General features: G+C 38.2%; 1 protein-coding gene across 1 annotated transcript in view; it reads right to left on the bottom strand.

The window, feature by feature from the left end:
* Positions 1–11,206, bottom strand: part of LOC113536636 (sodium- and chloride-dependent GABA transporter 2-like) — a 16,331-nt gene extending 5,125 nt beyond the window's left edge. The window contains exons 1-9 of the mRNA XM_026930718.3: positions 11,081–11,206; positions 7,736–7,941; positions 3,853–3,987; positions 2,757–2,897; positions 2,543–2,630; positions 2,319–2,451; positions 2,055–2,189; positions 594–697; positions 72–196 (exon numbers count right to left, since the gene is read on the bottom strand). Of these exons, the coding sequence (XP_026786519.3) occupies positions 72–196; positions 594–697; positions 2,055–2,189; positions 2,319–2,451; positions 2,543–2,630; positions 2,757–2,897; positions 3,853–3,987; positions 7,736–7,937 (1,063 nt within the window). The 5' untranslated portion in view covers positions 7,938–7,941; positions 11,081–11,206. The remainder of the gene's footprint in view (positions 1–71; positions 197–593; positions 698–2,054; positions 2,190–2,318; positions 2,452–2,542; positions 2,631–2,756; positions 2,898–3,852; positions 3,988–7,735; positions 7,942–11,080) is intronic.
* Positions 11,207–18,490: the final 7,284 nt, after the last annotated feature.

An 18,490-nucleotide genomic window follows, 5' to 3' on the forward strand; every position in this document is an offset into this window, starting at 1 on the left:
CTCAACACATCAAACTTCCTGAATATGTGTACTGATTTGGAACTTGGCAGATAGTTTAGAACTCCAGTCACCTGACTCTGCCACTTTTGAGATGTCTGTCTCCTGCTCATAAGCCATGAAGCCCAGCACAGAGAAGATGGCAAATCCAGACACAAAACTGGTCCCACTGTTCAACAGGCATAGATAAATACAGTCCCTGCAAAGCAAAGATACAACAAGCTATCACTGACCATCCCAGCTATCTGATAGTAAAGATAGCCAGGAATTGAACACTGTAATTCCCAGAAAACATCTTCTCCTCGGGACTGTTGGTTGGACTTTTGGTTTGGGAACAGTTGGAAAGAATAATTTACATTGTTATACATACTCTGTGCCCTAGTTATTTTCTGGGGACCAAGTACTCTAGAACCATATATGTGTTAATTTAGAGATCAAGGGATCTGCTTGTGTGTGTGTGTGTGTGTGTGTGTGTGTGTGTGTGTGTGTGTGTGTGTGTGTGTGTGTGTGAGATCATTTGATACAATAAGGCCCAATAAGATCCCAACCCTAGCCCTGTAGTGCTCTCTCTCCTGAAATGAACTTATTTCCCTCACTTGTAGCAGTTGTTGTTGTACTTGTTGTAGCTTCCAAGAGCAGCGAGACAGCCCATGCAGAGAGCATAGGAGTAAAAGATTTGAGTTCCAGCATCCATCCACACCTACATACCATGAAAGAAAAATTACTCAGTAGGCATTTGTAGTATAACACAGAAGCAGCAGAAAACTCTTTATTGATCCAATTAAGCTAAAACAAGTGACTGATAAATTAGTGTAAGTGTTCTTACTCTATTCTTACAGAAGTAAGTATTCTGAGACTTTTCATTGTTGTTGTTGTAGTTGTTGTTTAATATACTTCCAGTGCACCCACTGCAAATTTACATACATTGTTTTTTGACTTTGTACTCATAAATATATATATATTTTTTTTAAAAAACGTGTATTCATAAACATAAACAAAGACACTGTATTTGGACACTACATTGGAAAAAAAAATGTGTGTGTTGTGTGTTAACATAAAAATTCACAAAGCACTTTTACACTAATGATAAGGAAGGTAAGAGAGAAGCTACCAGTCACTTGAAAAAAGTTGCAGGATGACCTGAAAACAGTTGGAATAAGAGAACAATACACAGAGAACAAACTCCTATGCTAAAAAGAAGCACATAGATGTGTGTCAAAATTTGTACACAAGCATTTAGACAAATCAGAACTCGTTTGGAGCAAAAGAGGAAACAAAAATAGATCCCTTTGGCAATATTTTGGCTCATCATGTTTGGAGAAAGAAAGGTTGTGTGTATGATCCCAATAACACAGTGAAGTATGGTATATCACCAAAAGGTTTGTGGACACCTGACCATAACACCCATATGTGGGCCTTCCCCAAACTTTTGCCACACAATTGTCTAGAATGTCTTTGTATGCTGTAGCATTAAGATTTCCCTTCACTGGAACTAAGGTGCCCAAACCTGTTCCAGCATGACAGTGCTCCTGTGCACAAAGCAAGGTCCATAAAGACATGGTTTGTCAAGGTTGATGTGGAAGAACACGAATGGCCTGAGTCCTGACTTCAACCCCACCTTTGGGATGAATTGGAATACCAACTTTGGAAGGCCTTCTCACTTGACATCAGTGCAGGAAACATGATTGAAGCAATATACTGGGATGGATGTATCAGCAAGACAATGACTCCAAACAAACAGCCAAAATAACTCAACTGGTTTCTAAAAAAGAAGTTGAAGGTGCTTGCATTGGGTGTTATTTATGGAGGATTATGAAATTGTGAATCCATCAGAGAGTCCCTCGTACCTCATTGAAGGTGATTTGCCAGAGGAAAGGCCAAAATTGGAACAAAATGCAGCAAAAAAAAGGTATTTAGTTCTTACTGTAGACATTTCCAAGCTATAATTGCCATCAACAGCTTTGTAACAAAGTAACAGCTGACAATAGTAAAGTGTGAATATGCTTCATCCAATGAAGAGTCCTATATTTTTAACTAAAACTTGCTTGTATTTCTACCTGTGGGTCCGTGAGACGTGTAGGATCTGGGTAGAGGTAAAATCTGATGCCATCAGTGGCCCCAGGCAATGTGAGTCCACGCAACAACAGCACCACCAACATCGCATAAGGAAATGTAGCAGTGAAATAGACCACCTGAGAAAGAAAGAGGTCTCTCAGTCAAGGCCAGAAAAAAGAACTTTCCATGAACTAATAAAAGAGGACATCCATTGGTTACTATGTCAATCATCGATACCTTCTGAATAAGTCTCATGAGGCTCTCACCTTGCCTGTAGACTTCACTCCCTTCCACACACAGAAATAGCAAATGATCCAAGCTAAAAGGAGACATAGAGCCAGCTCCCACCTCACATTGCCCAGCTCATACACACTGCCTGTGAGATTTAGCACTCTCCTCCTGGAAAACACAAACAATATTTTGGCTATTACCTTCTGATACATGTAATAATACAATAGATTTATTGTAAAGACAGTATAAAACAACTCACTCCCAGAACTCTTTAACAGGTGAAGTTGCATTCTCTGATATACTGAAGTTGCTAAAATTGTCCTTTTTATCAAAGTCAACACACATTTCTGTTAAGGACAGAAGACACAGCTGAACATTCAAGACTTGTTTCTAATACAGCACATGCACATAGTCAATGTACTAGTTAAGTCTGAATTTTGTGTGGTTTGTATTAATAATATAAAAATTTGTACCAGTGTTCCAGGCATTGCTGCAGGTAGCCCATGGTAGCTCAGTACTAAAAGAGGAAAAGAGATAGAAGAATGCCCAGGCCATAATGATAAGGTAGTAGATGCTGGAATACAGCAGGACCACTACAGTTCCATAGCCTAATCCTGTAGAATAAAAGTGGAAAAGATATCAAACTAATAAAAGTCAAAAATACACTCATCAAACAAACTAATTCTCTCATATGAATGCTAACAATTGGCCAGGAATTTGATTTTCAACAGGACAACCTGCTTAATAGTTTGCCACATGGCAGATGGTTTACTAATGATTTCTGATAAGAATTTTCCTAGTAATACCGTCTGTCCATTTTGTCTTTGAATACACAGTACTGTGGAGAATGAATCAATCATATTTTTTATGACTGCTTCCAAACTGGCGTTGCACAGTCACTCACAGCATGGATCCACACTGCTGTTTTAGGCTGAGCCCAACCAGCTTATGGGAGTGGGCAGGTCACCAGGTATTCACCTGGCTGCAGAGGTCCCAATGACCCTGATTAGAGAAGAAAATGCTTTTGCTTCTGTACCTTGCATTGATGTGTGTTGAGGTTTTGGCTGATGACTAAAACAATGAATCTATGGGTACAATGTGGTTTCTCTGTAGGGTATTTTGCTTACTCTCAGCAGTCAGGAAGAGCCTCTGAGTGGAGCCACTGCTCCATCAAATCAGATTTCTTGTTTAGAGGTATTGGAAAATAGAATCAGGGGAGGACAATCCTGACTTATAATGGCAAACTGATAGTCACCTCCAATATGAATCAGTCATTGCTGTCAACTACATTATAAGTAAGATACCTTTTTGAAAATACAGCTAGTCAGAATAGAATAATACACATGAGATTAAGGCAAAATAAAGCTATATACCTCCACTTCTTCTATAAGATGCTTTTTACCCACTGCATCAGACTTTTCATAATCACGCAAAACATTAGGAGGGTGACATACCATCATCTCCTATGGTGGCTGGCCCCCTGCAACTCCACTATTAAGTTATCCTACATTTCCTTTGGAAAACAGACATGCTATTTTTTGTAAATACATTAAATGGGTAAAAGCTCACCTTGAAACAAAGGGCAGATTTTCCTCCAGCATGTGATGCTGCCCTGACTGGTGTACTGACCCAATGATATCTCCAGGAGGAACAGTGGAATGCCACAAGCAAACAAGAAGACCAAATATGGTATTAAAAACACACCTGAGGAAGATAGAGACAATTTTTAACCCTTTGGTCCCAAATGATTTATATTTACAGCAGCATAATATACTACATATTATAATATACTATACTATATAGTATAGTATATTATAATATACTATATAGTATAGTATATTATAATATACTATACTATATAGTGAGGGGAAATAAACTTGTTTGTATTTATTTGTATTCAGATACCACAATTTACCAACATTAGTACTTTGCTGCAATTACTTTGTGACAAAAAACTTTGTGACATCATCATCATCGGCGGTCACTCGAAACAAGTATGACTGTCCTCTCTTTTGGGTCTACTTGTGGGACTTCAGATGGCTGTAGAGGCCAATCCGCGACCCGCATACTTTGGTGCAATGTGGACAGGAGAGAGTTGTAATCGTTGATGATGATTGAGCCTTTTTATCTTTCTCCTTGCGAAGCTGTCACTTTATCTCTGTGGCACAGCGGAGTTCTATTTCATGATGTGCTGCACCATCCTGCACGGATTTCTTCCAGGAGCTTCTGTCCAGTGCAATGTGTTCCCAGTTGCTCGAAGTAATATGGAATTTCTTCAGAATGGCCTTGATGTTGTCCTTATAATGTTTCATTTGTCCACCAGTGGTGATGCTGGTCATGTTGGCTTCCTCCAAGATGCTGATGTTGGTGCGTCTGTCCTCCCAGCTGATCCTCAGAATCTTTCGTAAGGATCTTTGATGGTATTGTTCCATGGCTCTCAGATGCCTGCTGTAGGTGGTCCATGACTCGGCTCCATACAGCAGGGTTGGGAGGACAGCAGCTCTATAAACCAGGAGTTTTGTTTGGACTGATAAGTCTCGATCTTCGAAGACTCTTTTCCTGAGCCTGGCGTAGGCTCCACTGGCACAACTCAGGCGATGGTTAACCTCAGAGTCTATGTCAGCTTTTGAGGAAAGAAGGCTGCCGAGGTAAGGGAAGTGGTCCACATTTTCAAGAGTGGTATTGTCCACTTTTATGTTTGGCTGGATAGTTGGCTGGTTAGGTGGAGATTGATATAGGACCTGGGTCTTCTTGATGTTTAATTTTAGGCCCAGAGCTCTGGCAAAAGCGTTCAGAATGCCCTGGAGGTCTTCTGCGGAGTGTGCAGCAATGACATTATCATCCGCGTACTGTAACTCTGTAATTGTGGTGCAGTTGACTTTACTCTTGGCCTTAAACCTGTTAAGGTTGAAGAGTCTGCTATCAGTTCTATACATGATTGGAATTCCCTGTGGCAGCTCTTCACCAATGAGGTGGAGTATGGCTGCAATGAAGATGGCAAATAGGATGCATCCCTGTTTGACCCCTGTTTCCACTGTAAAAGGCTCAGACTCAGAGCCACCGTTGCTGAGCACTGTGACTGACATGCTGTCATGTAGGAGCCTCAGTATTCTAATATACTTGTCATGACAGCCATACCTTGATAGTATGCTCCACAGGGCTTGGCGGTCTACAGTGTCAAAAGCCTTTGTCAGGTCTATAAAGGCCATGTACAAAGGCTGCCTTTGTACACAGGCATTTTTCCTGCAGTTGTCGTGCTGTGAATATCATGTCTGCTGTACCTCTGAATGGGCGGAAGCCACATTGTGATACTGGGAGTACTTCCTCAGACAGTGGTAGTAGTCGGTAGAACTTTGCCTGTTGTTGACAGGAGCGAGATGCCCCTGTAATTTCCATATTCAGCCTTGTCCCCCTTCTTAAATATGGTCACTATTAGAGCATCCCTAAGCTCTGAGCGAAGTTCTTCTTTTTCCCAGACTTTGAGGAGTAGGGTATGAATGTGGTACAGGAGCTCCAATCCGCCTTCCTTTAGGATCTCAGCTGGGATCCCATCCAGCCTTACGGCCTTGCAGGTTACATCATTTTGCCAGGCACAGAAGGCTTTCCTTTTCTTGGAGATGAGTTGTTCTATCTCTGTGTCATTCTCATCAAACCAGTCCTGATGTTTTCTGGACTTGGAAGAATGGTTTTGCAGGTAGCAAGGCTGGTAGACTTTAACAGACTCCAGTGCCCTTCGATGTCATCAGGGTATTCTTGTTGGAGGCTTTCCCCAAGAGAGGCCTGAAGTTGCTGCTGGGTGGCAGTTTCATCAAGGCAGTCAAGGTTCAGTCTTGGTTGGATCTGCTTTTTTTGAATTCTCCTCTTCCTCTTAAGTTTGATTGACATTGTGGAGCGGATGCGGCGATGATCTGTCCAGCAGTCATCTGCATCGACCATGGCCCTTGTGATGTTCACGTCACGGCGGTCCCTGGCTCGTACAATGACATAGTCAATGAGATGCCACTGTTTGGAGCAGGGATGTCTCCAAGATGCCTTAAATTTGTTTTTCTGGCAAAAGAGAGTATTAGTGATGATGAGATCATGCTTAACACAATTGCTGAGAAGCATACCTCCACTAGTGTTGATGTTTCCGATGCCTTCCTTTCCTATAGTGCCCTTCCAGTGGTGTTGATCCCTGCCAACCCAGGCATTGAAGTCTCCAAGGAGAATAATCTTATCTTCCTTGGGGATTCTCGACAGTGTCTCATCTAAGTAGGCATAGAAGGTGAGCAGAGTGGATCCTAAAGAGGGCTGCTCAGTCATGGGTGCAGCTGCCGAAGGACTCTTTCTGCCTCGTTCCAAGAGCCCAGTGACTGAGTCTAGCACTCACTGCCTAATGTGCCAGTTTATGACTAGGGGCTTCTAGATCTCGAAATCCTGCCCCCGTTGCCACTCTCTGGTCGCCATAGGACATTAACCAGGATGTTAAGGTGGTTTCCCAAGGAGGACGCCTGTGCATGATTTTGTTTAATGTGGGGAGACTGGTACACAGACAGTCACCACACGGTCCTTGACAGAAATGGGTCAGAATCCAGTGGCATGTAGTCCAAGAGGACTGGGGGCCCTTTTCTGCTGCAGCCTTCATCCGCCTTCACAGCCATTGTGATGCTCCTGTAAGGCCAGCCATCGTCCTCCGCCTGCACTGCCGTTGAGGTCTTGGTTGGATTGCTCTTTTTCAGGGAACCTCCCCCTTGACCTTACTGCCATGGGTGACCCTACCAGGAGAATAGCTCCAGACGGCATTGCTCTTGGGATCACAGGACCACGCAAGCCTCTCCACCATGACAAGGTGGCAATCCCCCGGAGAGGAAATTGTTTGTGACAATTACAGCTTTGAGAGGTCTATTGTAAGAAGTAATTAGGTTTTTGCAGCATTGTGGTTCAATTTTGGCTCATTCCTCTTGGCAAATCATTTTCATTTCACCAAGATTATGTGGGTCTCTCAGATGAGCTGACAAATTCAAAATCCTCCATAAATTGTCAAAGGGATTCAAGTCAGTTTATTGGCTAGGCCATGCAAGGCCTTCTTGGCTGTTTGGGGTCATTGTCTTGTTGAAAAATTCATCTTTTCCCCAGATTCCATTTTTTGGCCAATGAGATTAAATTCTTTTCTAATATGTCCTGGGACAGCACTCCATTAATGTACTTCACTCTGGGTATGATATTCTTAAAATCAGATTATGCAAATCCTTCTTCTGCCAAATGTTAAAAACTGGATTAAGTCAAAAGAGATGTTTTTTTTTGTTTCATCTTTTGTTCCAAAAGAGTTCTGATTTTACCAGTGTTGCATACTGAGGCATTACAGTATACAATTATATAATTTTCGACACAAACAGGACTTACTGATTTCTTACTTATTTGAATTTGATAAGGATCTTTAATAAGAAATAACTTGTTCATTCTGTAAACCTACCACCTCCATTCTTGTAGCACAAGTAAGGAAACCTCCACACATTTCCTAGGCCAATGATTTGTCCAGCAACAGCCAGGAGAAATTCAGCTTTACTTGACCACTGGCCTCTCTCCTTAGTTTTGGCCTTTGTGTTAATTCTTCCTGAGTTTGAGTTTGACTCTGGATAAGACAAGTCAGCTTCTGGATCATTATGTATCACCATATCACTGGAAGGAGGTAAAAGCATCTATTTAAGCATCTACATTACTAACACGGGGACACAAATGAAAAACAGAAGTGAGATCACAGAGTTTGGCAGTGTTATTAAATGAGTATTACTTCAGCTGTTATTTTTAGGTCATTATTATTCATGTAACACATTTAGAGATAAATGTCAGAAATTAAAATAAAATGATTTGAAATAAAATACAAATAAGAACAAAATAGTAAATAAAAAGACAGCCTGAATGAAAAAAAACATTAATTCCTTTTTTAATCCTTTTATTTGGTTATTTATTTTATCTTTTATTGAAACTGAATTTCACAGCTTTGGGGTGCAGGGTTCAATCCTGACTCTGAGTTTCTGTATAAGGAATAAGTAACATACAGATTTACACATTTTACCTTATGCAGTTCTAGTCCTTGAACATCTTTGGCCTTCAAATACGTTACAGTTAATAATCCATGTTACCATTCTTTTTACGATGGATTCTGCTTAAATCTTTTATATGCACCTCCACAAAAAACCCTAGAGGTTTTTTAACCATAGGTTATGTCCAGAGTGATGGGTAGATAGATAATCAGAGACAATATGAGTACAAGATGAAGTTTGAGACTTTTAAGGTTCCTCAGATAATTAAGTTCCAAAAAATAGTTTCATTTCAAACTCTTTCTGATAGGGAAACTCTCTGTTGTATGGCTCTACATAGAACCTTTAAGTATTCCCTAGAGGGACAACCAAAGGACTTTAAGGGTTCTGCATGTACAGATGCCAAAAATGAAATTTGATGGAAGCTGCCATAGCCAATGATGGTGCCACTTCAAGCTTTTAATAGTTAAAGGTTGTATTTAGGAACTGTCTAATACATAAGTGTATTTTATTAAAGTTTTATCATAATGCTTGGTAACACCAATTTTAAATTTAATTATGTCTAAGACTTTTTTTATAATTATATAATGTTTAAACACACCAATCAGCCGTAAACCATTGACAGGTGAAGAGAATAACATTGATTGTCTCGTTACAATGGCACCTGTCAAGGGGTGGAGTATATTAGGCAGCAAGTGAGCAGTCAGTTCTTGAAGTTTATGTGTTGGAATCAGGAAAAATGGGCAAGCGTAAGGCAACTTACGACAAGGGCCAAATTGTGATGGCTAGACGACTGGATCAGAGCATCTCCAAAACAGCAGGTCTTGTGGGGTGTTCCTTGTATGCAGTGGTTAGCACCTACCAAAAGTTGTCCAAGGAATGGACAACTGGTGAACCGGTGACATGGTCATGGGCGACCAAGGCTCATTGATGTGTGTGGAGAGCAAATGCTAGCCCGTCTGGTCCAATCCCACAGAAGAGCTAATGTAGCACAAATTGCTGAAAAAATTAATGCTGGCTATGATAGAAAGGTGTCAGAACACACAGTGCATCACAGCTTGCTGCGTATGGGGCTGCATTTCCGCAGACCAGTCAGAGTGCCCATGCTGACCCCTGTCCACTCCCGAAAGTGTCTACAATGGTCACATGAGTATCATAACTGGACCATGGAGCTATGGAAGAAGGTGGCCTGGTCTGATGAATCATGTTTTCTTTTACATCATGAGGACGGCCGGGTGTATGTGCATAACTTACCTGGGGAAGAGATGGCACCAGGATGCACTATGGGAAGAAGGCAAACTGGCGGAGGCAGTGTGATGCTCTGGGCAATATTCTGCTAGGAAACCTTGGGTCCTGGCATTCAAGTGGCTGTTACTTTAACAAGTACCACCTAACTAAACATTGTTGCAGACCAAGTACACCCCTTCATGGCCACGGTATTCCCTAATGGCAGGGGCCTCTTTCAGCAGGATAATGTGCCCTGCCACGCTGCAAAAATTGTTCAGGAATGGTTTGAGAAACATGACAAAGAGTTCAAGGTGTTGACTTGGCCTCTAAATTCCTCAGAGCTCAATCCGATCAAGCATCTGTGGGATGTGCTGGAAAAAAAAGTCCGATCCATGGAGGCCCTACCTCGCAACTTACAGGACTTAAAGGATCTGCTGCTAATGTATTGGTGCCAGATACCACAGCACACCTTCAGAGGTCTTGTGGAGTCCATGTCTTGATGGGTCAGAGCTGTTTTGGTGGCACAAGGGGGACCTACACAATATTAGGCAGGTGGTTTTAATGTTATGACTTATCGGTGTAAGTTTAGAAGTTTTTCATTCTTAAAGTGTGTTTAATGCATAACCCATATGTAGGATAAAACTGACCCAGCAGTTTGCTAAATATAAAACAAAATTTGGGTTTAATAGTCAATCCAACATAAAATGAATGTAAAATGAACAATGATCAACCCCATATTTTGGATTAATGAACAACACATCTTGCTGGATTAGATTAACCCACCATGTGTTCCGTTCGATAGTCACAATGAAAGCAACAAGCAGAATTTGTTATGGGACTAAAACTAAGCCATGTATAATTCCCGAGATCCACCAGCTGTCCCAATGTCATATAACACAAATTATTATCGGGAACTGGCTAGGCTTTATTTGCTCCAATATCTCTATCTCTTCTTTTCTCCAGATTTCTGACCCTGGCCCAAAGCTAAGGCAGAACCTCTTGTCAGAACTGCAGCCTGAAAGCACTGAAGTCTGATAATGACTATTCAATAAAATAAAATCAGTAACTTTACCACCATGCACTAAATAAAAAGCACAATCAGTTAAATCTTCTCAGCTGCACTGTACAGTTTTTGCTACCACATAACTTATTTGTTCTACAAAAATGAAACTGTCAGTTTCCCTCAAACATTTTGACTGGAAAAGTACCCGTGATCTTGCTTGTCCTCTAAGTTTGCATTCTACTGACAAAATGCAGATCTATTATGATGTTTTTTTCAATCTAAAGTCAGTGTGTATAAACAGGCATATGTGCAGACATATGATTACACATAAAACATTAAATATGAACTGTACCATAATGAATGGTTAAAAAATTGTTAGTCAAGACCTTAATGTAGAAAAAGTGTTTACAAAAAATTATTATTATTATTACTATTATTATTATTGTTATTATTATTATTATTATTATTATTATAGTTGAGCATATTTTCTATGTCATTTCATTTATATGATTAAAGAGAGAAAGTGATAAAGATTAGTTTAGGCTACCTGATGGAGGCGTTCAGAAGTTAAAGAAGCCGCTGTTGGACAGGTTTCCCTGAAATTAAATGCCAAAACTAGGGTCAGTTATTGCTAAGGCAATGCTTAGCTTCCTTGGTATGAAAACATTAACTGCCCATCTCACTTTAATACATCAGGCCCCCACTTGCCGGAGGATGTGACAGAGGGATATCCTGCTTTAAATCTGCTCTATAGTTAATATTAACTACAGTTAATAGATGGTCAAATCTCCACTTAGCAAAACTGCATCTTACAGGGCTATTATTGATGTAATTGTCCAGTTTGAAATTTCAGATGTGTCGGAGGAGAAATAAAGTAAAACTAATTTTATTTATAAAGCACATTTAACTGTAAGTGATTTACCGAAGCCTTGCTGATACCAAAATACAGTGAATTACAATAATCTAAAGATTATACCATGAATAAATTTTTCCTGAAAAGAAATAAATGGCTAAGTCTATTCACAGAATTGATTTGCTGAACAAATGTGAGGTGCCAATCAAATAAAACATGAAACCTTTTCACCTGTGAACTAACACGGTGGTTCTCAACCTTTTTTCAGCCGTGGATCCCTAGCATATTCTGACCTTATATTATGTTATATAATATATATACCTTATACAAACCTTGACTCCAGAATGTGCAAGTGAAGTTACATTAGTGAGAGAGTTGTGAATGTGCATGACTAGCCACACAGGTTAATTTAAAAACAGTCTGCAAGTCTGAGGCTTTTCTGAAACATAATGGTCCTAAGAATGCATTTAAAGTATATTTTGAAGTATTTAATTAAAATACCACTTGTACAAATTTTTAATATTTTTAGAAACAATCCAATGATAAAATAAAATAAATATAAATAAATAAATATATTTCTTTAACAATCCTGCATTTTGGCCACACCAAAGGGGTCTATATGGTGAATCCGGAGCCTATCCTGGGAAACACTGGCCGCAAAGCAGAAATACACCATAGTTGGGAATGATGTATTGTTTAGTATTTTTCTATTTTCCTTAATAAAGATGCAAGCAGGCAAAAACCTGAAAAAATAATAAGAAGAACAGTTTTTATTGAAGCTTCATGTGCATATACAGGTGTTGTCTCTTCTAGTTTCAGTCCTCAACTGCCTACATACCAAAAAGCCCTTTCTCAAAACATCCTGCCTATGCTTCAAACCCAAGGTCACCACAAAGATAAAACTGTCTCTTAGGTGCTGACAAACACATTCCTGCACACAGTGTATGTCCAGTGAGGTGTTCATTAATACATAAGTCCTGAGAAATGTTTAACATGCTCCAGTAAGTCTGAAAATTAAATTCTATACTGCACTGATAATATCAAAAAGTAAGAAGAGCAATAATGAAAAATCATAATTATTCTTCACTTCACTAGCAATGTAATTTCCAATGTGTCGCATAGTATGAACAACTCTTTGGATCTCTATCTATCTATCTATCTATCTATCTAGGGCTACTGTTATGCCATACTGTGTAAGTAAAGCTGCAAAAAACTTTGAGCTGGGCTGGCTATGGCTTCTTCATTACAAACAGATCACGTCTTGCTCTAAGATGTATAGGATTTGGGGTATGTCTCAGGGCTGTCAATACTTATCCCCTTGTCCAATTAGCAGGTAACACATGATAAGCATCTCTGCCACAAATGAATAGAGTATCATTATTTGCTGGTTGATCTCGCTCCCATACCTTAGGGGTGCCCTAGGAGAAGACATCTGTGTGTTCACCTGTGGTGATTTCAACACATGGAGATACATAATGCTATACACACACACACACACACTCCCCCCTGTCATGTTTTGGGTGTTTCTGGAGCTGTGAGACAGCAGCATTACCTTCTGCACCACTGTGCCACCCTGTGACTGAATAAATTCAATTTAAAAGGTTAATGTAAGTGATTACAAACAACTAACTGTAGTTAAAATGTTCTCCCTCTTAATTGTTAATATATGCCCAGTTTTATATAAATCTAATAAGGAGCTTTTCACTAAAATATTTCTTAACAGATTCAGAGGCTTTTATTTATCTTTAAGCATTTACTGTACAAACCAATCTCACAGATTTTTATTTAACTTTAATCATGTACTGTATAAACCTGACTAGGAGGCTTTTATTTAACTTTAAGCATATACTGTGTAAATCAGACTCAGAAATATTTATTTAACTTTAAACATATAATGTGTAAACATGATCCAGAGACTTTTATTTAATGTAAAGCATGTACTGTGTAAACCACTGCAAGTAATAAGTTTAATGCAGAAAAACCCTACAAGACCAATGGTATGTACCAACCCAAAACAAGCATAGGATGCAAGTGGAATGGCATAAGAGACAGATGGAAATAGTGTCTTAGCTGAGCTTGAATGGTAAAGTATCTCTAAGTGGAAGTCTGCACAAAACTCCAAGTAGAGATAACAGTCAATAAAGGGAATAGCACTTTTGGGCACACCAGATGAATCTGCTATGCATATATGTTGTGTGTGTGTGTGTGTGTGTGTGTGTCAACTATTTATTGAATATTACTATTGAAATTGCCAAATTGTTCACCATGAAACATGTTAAAATGGCAATAAACATGACTGGGACATACAGTATACTAGTATAACATAAATGCAAATTATCAGATTTAATCCTTTAATGAGGGAACATTCTGACTCACATTCCTGAGTGCACTGATCTGTCCAGTTCAGCACACAATTTCTGACACCACCTAAAAATACAAATACCAAAATCCAGTATATAATCAAAAATTTGAATACTACATTTGGAGACTTGTCTTCACACAGGCACAGTGCCTCCTGACATTTCTGTGGCCAATAGTAATATGATATGGCTTTCACAGTCACCAGATCTCACCCCAGCAGAACACCTATGGGAGACCAACATCTTTTATAGCATCATCAAAACACTAGTTGAGGGAATACCATTTTTCAAAAAGATATTCCCTCAATTAGTGTTTTGAAAAATGGTATTCCAGTACAGTTCCAGAGACTTGTAGAATCTGTGCAAAGGCGCTTTGAAGTGGCTTATAGTGACATTAGTAAGCCATTTTATTTTGGTTCTGTGGGTGCTGGTTTTTTATTTGTTTGTTTGTCAGCAATTTGTGTTGATACACTGTATTTTTAGTATGTGCTATTATAATGATCTTGTCCTCACCAGGTATTTGCATTGTATGTCCCTGAACTTTCTTTTCAATTAGTCACTTGACATGAAACTTGATGGGTACATAGTGTAAAATACAGGGAACATCGTGTAAAATATGTGAAAACACTACTCAGAATTTGCTGATTACATCACTCTGTCTGGGTATGGCCTAAATGTCTGTCCAGGCATGGAATTAACCCCTCATGCTGAACAGTAAGGAACAGAAAAAGGACAAAATAGAAAACAAGAAATCCTTACTATTTTATTTTGTTACATTTTATTTTAATCTTCTTGTATCATATACTTGACTTGGACTTTAAGAAGAATTACTTGCACATAAAAAATGGGTATTGTTTTTAGTAATTAATTAACGTCATCCTGAAGAAATACCTCGTTTAATGTATTAGCAGGTTTCAGTGGTTTGACCATTGCAGGACATATACTGTCATACCCCCCAGAAAATTCACAACCACACCATCAGAGGGCACCCTCTACTGAATTCTGAGATCCTTCTATTTCATCTCAAGATATTAGCCAGATAATTTGTGGTTTTTATTAAATGTAATTTGAAATAAAGTCTTACTTTGGTTTTTGATAAGGCTGCTAAACTTAAACTCAAATATAAGTTCAGAAGGAACTGTTTGAACGTCTGAGCAAGTCATGTATGTGGATCCTCACATAAGAGCCGGCTATATTAATGTACAACAAGGAGACCCTGGCAAATCATCAGTCACAGGAAGACATTCCAAGAACCACCAGGACATTCCTGACAAGGCTCAGCTTATTCCTGAGAAGACTGAAGCATAAATGTATAAAACCATAGACTGCATGGGAAAGACCATAAAATTTAGATACTTACTGTGATGCATTAAACTGCTTTACTTTTCCAGGAATAGCAAAAATTATATTAAATAAACCTACTGAATGTAAGTTACTGAATGAACTTTTGAGTACCGCTAAACTGTGGCCAGAGTGAAGAACATTATAATCATTTGTTGAGAAAATTAATGTTTACTTAATGTTATTGTGAAGAAGAAAACTGCACATTTCATGTAAATTTAAGTTTGTTTTTCAACAGGTTGCACTGTTTCCTGGAATACTGGAATACTATAAAAATATCTAGAGAAGAAAATGTAATAATGAGGGTTATGCTAAAGCTATGCTTTAAAAAAAAAAAAAAAAAAAAAAAAAAAAAAGCTAAAAATGTTGTTTAGTGCAGATCAGACATCTGACAGGCAAAAAAAAAATCAGCAGATTGCTGAAAAAAATGGATTATTGCTTATTTGCATAATATGCAAAACCTACTTTTGCAAACTAGTCCTAGGATTTTTGGCCTATCTTCTCAAATTTGGTGTCAAACTACTCAGCAGAGTGTAAAACTCAATAATTATCAAAAAAAAAAAAAAGACATGTACAGGACAAGATTCTGAGGTCATATGCTGAAGGTTAAATTAACTGGACTTGGTTAGTAAGGGTTAGTTGGTTCTTTTAATCACTAAAATTATACTACAAATACATGTGCTCACATATAATAAAAAATACTATTTTTCACAGGAGGCTATGAAATGTGTCATTCAGTCGTTGTGCTGCTGTATTCACCTTTTCGAGCACTGGCATGCACAGATTCTGCAATCTGCTCTAGCAGTCAGTAGATTACTATCTGCACTTCATCCGTTTAACCACCAGATGTCACTAGCGTGCCCTGTATTGAAAAGCTTCGAGTAATGAACTCTTTTCGAAACAGTTCAGAGGAAACCTCAGAAAGTTTAATTAAACTCTCAGACTCGTCACTGGTAAACTGTAGGAACGTTATTCCGCAAAAAAATAACCCTGTCTGTGTTATTTGAAGACGTGCGTGTGACAAATTGGCTTGGCCAAAAGGCCAGGCACGGGGATGTGTGTCACGTGATTGGTCAGGGCTGCAGTTCATTAACCAGCTGCGTATCTTGGGAAATGGAGTTCGTGTGTTGACTTGTGGCTAGCAGTGACGTTACTCGGTTCTTTTCTACACGCTGAAAGACCAGTGAGATCATAGACATTGCAACCTGTAGTAATTGCAGAGTTTATTTCAAATATTTTGAATATAGACAAATTCCCCTAATAATCCTCTTTATTAGATTGCTTTAAAACGAATTAAATAAATTTTATTTTATTAAATTGTTATTAAATTGTTTTATATTGATTAGATTGATTATTAAGTTTATTTCAAGTTAGTTTTACTCATTTCATGTTTGAATATATCTTATTCTATTGCCAGACCTTTTTGTTTATTTCAAGCATTTATTTTTAAAAGAAATTATTTGCTGATAGAATAAGACCAATTTAAGCATGGGAATATGTCTAGAAATAGGTTATATGATAAATAAATGAAAAATATTAGATAGGTTTTTCTTTACTGAAGATATCTTCACTTGCTAAGGTATCATTTTTGCAGTGTATCTGAACTGTCAAGAACATGAGGAAGCCCATCTGAATGCATGATTAAAAGGAACATCCATAAGACAAATTAGTTTCTGTTATAGCAGCTATAAACCATCATTCATTTACATTTACAGCATTTGGTAGACGCCCTTATCCAGAGCGACTTACAATTATCTCATTTATACAACTGAGCAGTTGAGGGTTAAGGGCCTTGCTCAAGGGCCCAACAGTGGCAGTTTGGTGGTGCTGGGATTTGAACTCACAACCTTCTGATGAGAAGTCCAATTTGTCCGAATTTGCCTCCCTCTTGAAGGTAAAACAAAAATGCAGCTTGGAACGCTTGAATCTTCATCTGTCCTGAAGATTCTCCTGTGGCAGAAAGCTAAAACTAAAACTTTAAGATACTAATGGACACAAAGCACTGCACAGTCAATACTGCTTCCTTAAATGTTGAATAAACATCTCCTTTCAAAAAGCTATGCATTATATTAACACTTATTTGGTTTTTAAATCCAGGTATTAGCAAGCTTAGATTATGTGGGTCATCTGCCATACAAGTCCCTGTGAATGAGTTACTATAGAAATGGTAACATGTTAGCAGAAGTACATTAATATAAAACTGTGAATTGAATTACAGCCAGGACTATTGTCAAAAGGGAAAAACAATAGGCAATGCTGTTATAGGAAAATAATCAATGACAGGGTAGTGTGACGCAGGCCGACATAGCGCAGAGGGCCATTACCACCCCGAAGACTCATTTCCAGTAACAGCATTTCTCGAAGTGTCTTGTTCCTTTATTACTGCAGCAAACTGATGGTAAATAATGTCATACTTTGTATTCATTTATAGTTACATTTAATGATAAGGAGCATTTGCACAACAAGTTAGTTCCTGTTATCACTTACCTTATAACAGCTATAAACATTCATTCCTTCACCAGGATCTCCTTTTTTCTCTCTCTCCTGAAGTTAAAAAAAAATAAAAGCTTCTTATGTTACTGAAAACCTCATAGCCTCTGTCCGTAAGACTTTACATTGTCAGAAAATTACAGCTTTACCTTGTTCCTTTCAAAAACACTCAATAAATGTCTCCTTACAGAACACTACAATGTTTTGTAATTTGTGTAAATTGTTGCTATAGAAATGATAATGAATTAGAATAAGCTCATTAATATAAACCTGCAGCTAAAACTATTATCAGAATTACTATTACTATTACTATTAATAGAAAATTAATCAGTAAATTAATAAATAAATAAATATTTAGGAAATATTAGCCCATTTTAACAACATTCACACAAACTATTTAAAATCACAATTCTCTTGCTCCCTATTCATTTCCAAAAGGAGCGATATCATTGGCTGTCAATGATTAGTGTTAATTACGTGTTAGATATCATCAATATCCAATTATACTGTCATATCATCTGTGTGCACAGAGATCAAAAAGAACTGACCTACGATTCTGACCAACAGTCTAGGTACAGTCATCCAGCCCACACTGCAACTTAGAGTAATGTTATCATTATTTAATTAATGGTAAGAAAATGAACATATCTGATAGGTGTATAAAAACAGCATGTGTGCTGTCCGCACTAATTTGAGTTCACCCTAAAAGAGTTTTACTCCTTTATTACCAAACAGTCACTTGCCTTCTAGACAGGTGTAGCATATTAGATTAACTAGTAACTTATCTTTTCAGAAGCAAGTCATTACTCAAGACAATACAAAACAATGAAATTTAACGGTACAAATAAAGTGTCAGTAAAATAAAATAGAGATGTAAGTGTAGAAATAGTAGTAAATAATATAAAAAAAATAA

The sequence above is a fragment of the Pangasianodon hypophthalmus genome, chromosome 2 (assembly GCF_027358585.1).
Source record: "Pangasianodon hypophthalmus isolate fPanHyp1 chromosome 2, fPanHyp1.pri, whole genome shotgun sequence".
Classification (NCBI taxonomy): domain Eukaryota; kingdom Metazoa; phylum Chordata; class Actinopteri; order Siluriformes; family Pangasiidae; genus Pangasianodon; species Pangasianodon hypophthalmus.